This window comes from Lactuca saligna, chromosome 6 (assembly GCF_052625555.1).
Source record: "Lactuca saligna cultivar CGN05327 chromosome 6, ASM5262555v1, whole genome shotgun sequence".
In the NCBI taxonomy this organism is placed as follows: domain Eukaryota; kingdom Viridiplantae; phylum Streptophyta; class Magnoliopsida; order Asterales; family Asteraceae; genus Lactuca; species Lactuca saligna.
This window is the reverse complement of record NC_136422.1, coordinates 10,509,050-10,517,096: the sequence shown is the minus strand read 5'-3', so window position 1 is coordinate 10,517,096 and position 8,047 is coordinate 10,509,050. Positions and strand designations below refer to the sequence as shown.

The 8,047-nt window shown below is 37.3% G+C and overlaps 1 protein-coding gene across 1 annotated transcript; it reads right to left on the bottom strand.

Moving 5' to 3' along the window:
* Positions 1-4,990: 4,990 nt before the first annotated feature.
* LOC145000136 (ubiquitin-conjugating enzyme E2 10) lies at positions 4,991-6,637 on the bottom strand. The gene is made up of 5 exons (XM_078959300.1): positions 6,525-6,637; positions 6,281-6,372; positions 5,674-5,801; positions 5,486-5,590; positions 4,991-5,396 (listed from the first exon to the last, which is right to left on the bottom strand). Exons 2-5 carry the CDS (start codon positions 6,348-6,350, stop codon positions 5,253-5,255), a joined length of 447 nt encoding a protein of 148 aa, XP_078815426.1. The 5' UTR covers positions 6,351-6,372; positions 6,525-6,637; the 3' UTR covers positions 4,991-5,252.
* Between the last annotated feature and the right edge of the window lie 1,410 nt (positions 6,638-8,047).

Sequence of the window (8,047 nt, the reverse complement as noted above, 5' to 3'; positions counted from 1 at the left end):
ATCGTGGGGACGACGAAGATGTATAGGGATCTTCGTTCTGATTATTGGTGGTCATGCATGAAGCGGGACATGAACTGCTACTTGAAGCGGGACATGGATTGCTACGTGGAGCGATTCTTGTCTTGCAGGAAAATCAAGGTTGAGCATCAGCGACCTCACGACAAGATGCAGCCATTCAAGATTCTCGTATGGAAATTGGAGGATATTACTATGGATTTCATCACCAAGTTACCCCAGACTACTCGTGGAATGGATTTGATCTAGGTTATTGTGGATCGTTTGACCAAGAGCACGCATTTCATTCCAATTCAGGAGAGTATTTCTACAGAGAAATTTGTTGAGATATATATCAGGGAGGTTGTGGCACGTCATGGGGTGCTGGTGTTGGTAGTTTCCAATAGAGATGTTCGGTTTACTTCCAGGTTTTGGAAGAGGTTCCATGACAAGTTGGGTACTCGTCTTCATTTTAGCACAACATTCCGTCCACAAACCTATGGTCATAGCGAGCGGGCTATTTCGACCCTAGAGGATATGCTGCAGGCATGTGTTTTGGATTTTAGTGAGAGTTGGGATATATATCTCCCTTTAGTGGAATTTTTGTATAACAACAGTTACTACGCCAACATTAATCGACCTCCTTTCGAGATGCTCTACGGGAAGAAATACATGACCCTGATTTGTTGGGGTGAGCTTAGTCAGCGAGTTATAGGGAGTACTGAGGTGGTACTCAAGACCAGTGAGCTGATTCAACAGGTTTGGAGTAGGATCCAGACAACTCAGAGTCAGCAGAAGAGTTATTCCGACAGACGTCGGTCAGACTTAGAGTTCCAGGTGGGGCATATGGTTCTTCTGAAGGTGTCATCCGATTTAGGAAGAGGGGGAAGTTGGGCCCTAGGTATATTGGTCCTTTCGGAGTTTTATTTCGGGAGGTTCGAGTCGCATATCGCTTGGATCTTCGAGATGAGCTCGGTTAGCTTCATAGCACCTTTTATGTCTCTCAGCTACGGAACTGCTTAGTGGATGATTCCGTAGTGGTACCGTTGGAGGAAATTCAGGTGGATAACCGTCTAAATTATATTGAGAGACCAGTGTCGATTCTTGATCGGAAAATGAAAACCTTGATGAATAAGGTTATTGAGTTGGTAAGAGTTCAGTGGCAGCACCGCAAGGGTTCAGAGTAGACTTGGGAGCCGCAAGATGAGATGAGGGATCAGTATCCGGAGTTGTTTGGGGCAGCAAACTTCGAGGACGAAGTCTGATTTAAGTGGGGGGAATTGTAACATTTAAAATGGGTATGTTTCCTTTTATCCCTTCTTAATTAAAATGTTGCATTTTGGTCCTTGGTGTTAGTACGTGGGGGGTACCATAGGGTACACTTAGCGTACTAGCTGAGAAGAAGAAGTTGGAAGACTGGCCTCTTTATCAGCCTCCATTGTCCTAAAACCTAATAGCATCTTTGAGTGTTCTTGTGCCTTGATCTTGATTTTGGTGGTTTGTGCTCCTTAAAGTGATAGAAGAAGAAGTTGGAAGACTCATTCATTGGAGAGAAGCTTAAAGAGCCAGATTTAGCTCCATCTTTTAGTAACTTTTGAGGTATAAAGTTCATACCTTGTCTACTCTTTGCTTTGATCTACTCTTTAGCTTGTTATGGTCCTTTTTGGTCCCTTTTGGTTGGTATTGGTGAGTTAAGATCATTTTAAAAGCTAAATCTTGTAGATCTGGATGTTTGGAGGGTTCCTTAAGCCTAAAGGTGCAAACTTTATGGTGTTTATGGTCTCATGCATGTATTAAGCTCTTTTGAGCTCTAAGATCCTCTTTAAGCCATGCATGCACGTAAAGTTGGCAACTTTACATGATAAACCATCTTGAGGAAGTCAGATCTAGGTTTGGGTTGAAGTCTTAATCGATTAAGAGCTTGAAAATGGAAGTTGGCCAAATAGGGGAGTACGTTGGGCATACAAGCAGGTACACTTAGCGTACAAGCCCTAAAGTGAGTACGTTGAGCGTACGAGCTGAGTACGTCTCGTGTACTCAGTAGGCTGGGCTTCGGACTCTTAGGCTTTCGGTTTGGGCCATGTTTGGGCTTAGATGTTTAGGGCCTTGTTGGGTTATCAAGTTTTGGGCTATCAGTTATTTTGGGTTCTCTTGGAAAAGGCCCACAGAGGGATTGGGCCCAATTTGGAAAATTAGGACTTAGGTGATTAATTTGGAATTGGGCCTTTTGGATTGTAGGTTTGGGCCTTAGTCTTGGACCAAGCTAAGTTAGGGGTAAAATGGTCTTTTTACCCTAATTTTGGACTGGTGGTTATGGATTGGAATCCAATTGTAAATTAGATGTCATTAGTATTGATAGCTTGGGGATTTCTCGGACCAGCAGCCAGAGATTTATCTGTGTGATTTAGCAATTCTAGGTGAGTTTCCTCATTGTGTTTAGTGGTCGAATGCACCAATGCCGACCCATGGTTATGTTATATTAGATTGCTAGATGGCTGTGTGACTCTTGCATGTATTATATACTCGTATGCTTACCGGGCGGGGCCTGATGCCGAGCGGGGCTCGATGACCATTATGTATGCTATGTATCTTTTTGATTATTGCATGTGTTATGTGTTTATATGCTTTATATGTATACCGGGCGGAGCCCATTATGTGTTTATTATTAATGGTGTGTGGTATTTTGGGAAACCCACTAAGCTTTGTTCTTACGATTTTCTGTTTATGTTTCAAGTACTTTGATCCAAATGGAAGAGTTCAAGATGATTGCAAAGCACACACCACTCGATTCCGCATGTTGTGATTTACTCTGATGATTGTTGATGTATCGATACAAATTATTTACCTTGGTTTTATGACAATGATATGGTTTACTATCTTATTAATCAAAAATGAAAATTTTATGGGTTATATATATATATATATATATATATATATATATATATATATATATATATATATATATATATATACTAAATTGTTTTCATAAAGACTTTTTAATGAGTTTTTCATTTTTTAAACTCAAATGTAGGATTATATATAGCAAAACATTATTTAACCTAACAAAATATAGAGTTAATTGGTCCATATGGATTACTGAATATAACAGCTCTAGTCCAAAAGATTCATTTGTCTCACTCTTGGTCCTTGATCCAAGCCTTTATAGCATTGTTGGTCCCTCAACCTAACATTTGTCTCTCCTCAGTCCTCTCCCGTTAAGACCTTCAGTCATTTCACTTTCAGGCTTTCAGCCATTAATGCTTTTCTTTTGCAACAGATTTAGGAAACTCTCTCTTTCATCTGAGCAAACACAAGAATACATAGCACTCTTGGGTTTCTCCTGTTCAATCGATCCGAATCCAACTTTCAAAAATTTCATGCGACCATTCTAATACGTGAATAAGCGTTTTTTTGCTTGCTGATTCTTTAATGAGAAGATTGGTTGTTCAAACATTTCTTCTTTATTATTTTAAAGGAAACACCTAATCGCTAGTAGCTTGCTGATTCATTAACGCACTGTTCTTTGCTTGCTAAAGAGAAAAGATCTAACATGATCGAGTAATATGAAATGGGAAGTCTTATCTAGCATTAAAGCTAGTGATTGCTTACATAAACTGGATCTAGCTGGGCTTTGAATACCAAATGATGTAAGTAGCCTCAAACAAAAAACATAACAACCCAAGAATAATCTCTATGCTCTTATAAAAAATTTATAATCTTTAAAAATTAAACGGGGTATAGTTTCCAACATTCCCCATCGTTTCTGATGGTATTTTTCCGAAAAATGAATTCCCTAATCACCTGTGATTTTGGTTGGTTTTTATGCATTTTAGAATATAACCAAATTAAGTATATGTAAAGAAAAAAAAAAGTGTTAGTGGTTAACATGAAGAAGTTGAAAAGTTTGGTCGTCCACGAGAGATGCACATGTAATGGCTTTGGAACAACTCCAACAAAAACAGTGTTGACATTGGCTCTAGACTCTAGTGTTGATTGGTATGTATTTTGAGAACACGATGACCATGGGCATAAGCACGATCTAAAGTATATCTACTATATCTCTCGTGTTCAGAGTGGAAATAAGGGTAAGAATGAGGAAAAAGTAGAATAGCTCCAAGGAGGAGAATATGGATGAATAGCATATTGTTACCTATATAGGTCCCCATTATCATTAGTGGATTTTCTAAGAACGCATTTTTCAAATAATGAATTATATGTAAGTTTGATTAAACTTAAATTATATATACCAAAAACATATGAACTTGGTAGACTGCATTGCATTGTGCATGGGAAACAATTGCACGTCATAGACGTACCTCTCTATTCTAATCACATACATTGTCCGAAAAGTCTTTTTACGTAACAAAAAATGATCTCGCTAATAGAATAGACACTTGATGCGGATTGTGTGGTCATTTTGTTAGTCTTGGAAAAAGATGCTCATTTTAATGAATTGCTTCAATAATGATCTAGAACCTATGAAGACGTTTAAACTTGTGAGGAAATAATCAACACCTAAACCCTAATAACAAAATAGAGTAGGTTACCAAATGGTCCAAAATTCAAATTACAACTTTAGTCCAACTTTGTATTTTGTTTTGGTTTTTGTCAACTCATAAAATTGATTGATCTACAATTTTGGTCCATGTTGGCGAAGTTGTCTTCATGTACAATACAAGTTTTAAAAAATGGACACAAAAGGTCCTCATGGTTTCAAAATTTATCACGCTGGTTATTTTGTTCAACACCATTAGAGCCCCTCTTAATCAATGGTAAAATATGATTATTTTGCCTTTTTGTGATATTTTAATTTTATCAACCATTTTTAAACATTAATCAATACCAAAATCATTCCTCTGCCATAAGCAGCTTAAAATCAAAGCAGTCCAAATCTTTCCCACTTTGAACAACTGGGATTTTTTATACTATATAGCCAATCACAACTGCGAGAAATAAAAGCAGCAAACTTGAAAATCTTGAAATAAAAAGCAAAGGGTTAAGAAGAAGAAGAAGAAGAATTAGATATAGTTTGGAAAGGCAAATATTTTTCCATACAAAATTAAAAGCAACAGGAAGAGCGTCTGAAGGGGTTCACCTTTTCCCTTTTTTTAAGTCTATCTTACAATAGACGCATATTAAAATTCCACACATTTTTTTTTCTTGAAATTAAAAATAAGCAAAAACCCACAAAAGGAAAAAGATAAAAAGGTGCCCTTCCTTACCAGTAACAAACACAAACACAGCATCATCATCATCATCTAACCCATGGCATACTTTTGGGTCCAGCTCCTTGCAGTTGTCTCATACTTGTTCCTATCCGTCTTGTACATGTGTGCAATCTCAGGGACCAAAGGGTCATCCGGGTTTGGGTCAGTCAACAGAGAGCAAATCGACAACAACACCTATACCAAAAGGGCAAAATCATCATTTCACATTTTCTCATTTCTAATTTCATTTTGGAGTGTGGCAGAATGTTGCAAAAAGTTAAAACCTTGGAAATGGTAAGAGCAGGGCTCCATTGTTCCTTCAAGATATCAAGGCAAATGCTGCCATTGCTGTTGATATTAGGATGGAAAACCTTTGTCCTGAAAGCTACCTGGAAAAGGGGCAAAAGGGTAAATATTTCTTTTAACAAACAGATCGTTCTTCATTCTTCAAAATGAGTAATTTATTATATACCTTTGGTGGCTTAAATGGATAATCTGGAGGGAAATGAATGGTAACTAGAAACACTCCACCAGCATAAGGACTATCAGGAGGACCCATAATTGTAGCTTGCCAGTGAAACATATCTTCTGCTACTGGGCCTAAAAATTAGATAAACAAATCAAGAATCAATCACCTTCATATTGGCTTACAAGTTACAATCACCACCAACAGATGTTCATAAAGTCTGCAGATTCTACCAATTTCAACAGGTTACAATTGGGACACTTTTCCATGGAGGTGAGCCACAAGAAGCAACAGGGATCTGATGTAGAAACTTAAACACCTAATAGTAATAGTCTATTTAATTTCCGATTAACATGTCAATACATCATGGATCTCGTATGACTACAGAATCCTTCATGTAGCAGGTTTACCTAGAGATCGAATCATCTTTCTAGGAAATTGGACACAAAACGAAAAACCTAGGAGTTGTAGTGATTATTTCACCAACGATTAGCGATATCGCAGTTAAATCACAGCTTTGGTTTCGAATTAAACGTAGAACGTGGTGGATCAAAAATAAGAGTCGGGGAAAACACGGAAATATGATCTGAAGAGATCGATGACAATACGATACCTGCGCTGCAAGAGGTAGGAGGATCTTTCTGAAGATCCTTGAGTTCTTTCAAGATCCGCTTCGAAGCCATCCTTTACCGCCACCAGGAAATCCTAAACTTTCCGCAAACACAAACCCTAATTCAAATTAAAACTCGCAAACAACACGATTGAATACATGATAGCTATATATACAGGAATCCATTGAAAATTGAAAATTTTAACAGATAATTTTGAGAGAGAAGGAGAAAAGGGGGGCAAATTACCTCGAAGATCCTCACCTCTGATTATTAGAGTCTACTTTTTTTCTGAAAAATCGGAGGAAGCTTATGGTATTCGGAGAAATGTCTTTTATATAGATATTCTCTCTCTTCCGTCGGCTCTCCATTGGTCCGCATACCCTCGACTTTTAGATTATTACCATTTTGCTCCTCCTATTTTCAGCATATTTAATTTTGGTATATTTGTAAAGATATCAGGTGGTGTTTTGGTCAAATGGAAATGAAAAATGAATTATAGAGTTCATTCTTTTTGGAATTAAATCTCACAACCACACATATATTTGATCAAATACCAAACTCTTCAAAAGATGTCTCCTTTCCAGTATTCAATCTCACAACCACAAATAGCACTTTGAAATATATATTTCCTTACAAGAATGTTGTTCAAAACATTACTCTAAAAATCATAATTTTGTTTGTGAAATCGTGACATATTATATGACCCTATAATGATTTAGACATACCATTTTTTCAATTTGATATTTAGTGTCGGAAATTGTAACCTTCAAACTCTTCATTAACAATAACATCGCATATTAGTTCAATAATCAAAGACAACCTTAAATTTTATTTTATTTTTTCTAATTGAAATGATGTCCAAACACACAAAGAGAGGAGGAAAGGAGAGTTTTTGAGAGGATTTTTTAGAGCATTTAAAAGTAAAAACGAAGATAGTGAGGGGTGGTGACTTCGGCCAAGAGCAATAAGAAGAGAGGAGAGGGATTGATTTTGGTTATTACACGATGGTTTAAGAAATCCTAGCCTAGATTACCATTAAACAATAATTAGGTGGCAAGCTTACAATTAACTTGGTTTCTCTATTTTTTTAACCAATATGTATGTATATATATATATATATATATATATATATGTGTGTGTGTGTGTGGGGGGGGGGGGGGGGGGGGGGGGGCAGAATGGGCTAGGAGAAAAGAGATGAGAAGATCTGGGCCCTCTCTTGTCTTATTTCGAGTTTATGAGGCCCGAAATAAATATTTATCGGCATATTGGGCCCTTATGAGGGTTTACGGCCCAAAGAAGCCCAATAATGTAGTTTACGGCCCATTAAGGCTTATGAACCCAGTTATGGCCCATCATGGCCAATAGGAATAAGATGGATCATCCTAGACTCACATGGCCCAAAAGGCTAAAGTTTTATGAATGTGGGTTCAATTAGGGCCCAAATCGGGTTCCTAGGACCAAAATGGCCAAATTGAAAGTTTATTGGTCCATTAGGCCCAATAAGAGGTTCCTAGTCCATATTAAACTTGAACCGGGATTTTTAGGGTTTCCAACCCATAGTTGACTACATGAGATGTATTGCATTGGGTTTTGAATTTCACGAGTGAATTTCGATCCAATTTGTTGTCATTGAATGAGCATACTGCATAATATCAAATTAAAGTTACAAGTTTCACAATAGTTGATGTTTACATGAACACAAAATTTCCTAGCTAAAATGCTAATTGTGACATATATAGCTAAAATGCTAGTTGTGATATATGTGTTAT

Excerpts from the sequence above, each read along its gene's own strand:
- LOC145000136 (XM_078959300.1), bottom strand. The coding sequence starts at position 6,350 with ATGGCTTCGAAGCGGATCTTGAAAGAACTCAAGGATCTTCAGAAAGAT. Across the intron at positions 5,591-5,673 it reads ATCCATTTAAGCCACCAAAG|GTAGCTTTCAGGACAAAGGT; the intron begins GTATATAATAAA and ends CCCCTTTTCCAG. Across the intron at positions 5,397-5,485 it reads CTGCTCTTACCATTTCCAAG|GTGTTGTTGTCGATTTGCTC; the intron begins GTTTTAACTTTT and ends CTTTTGGTATAG.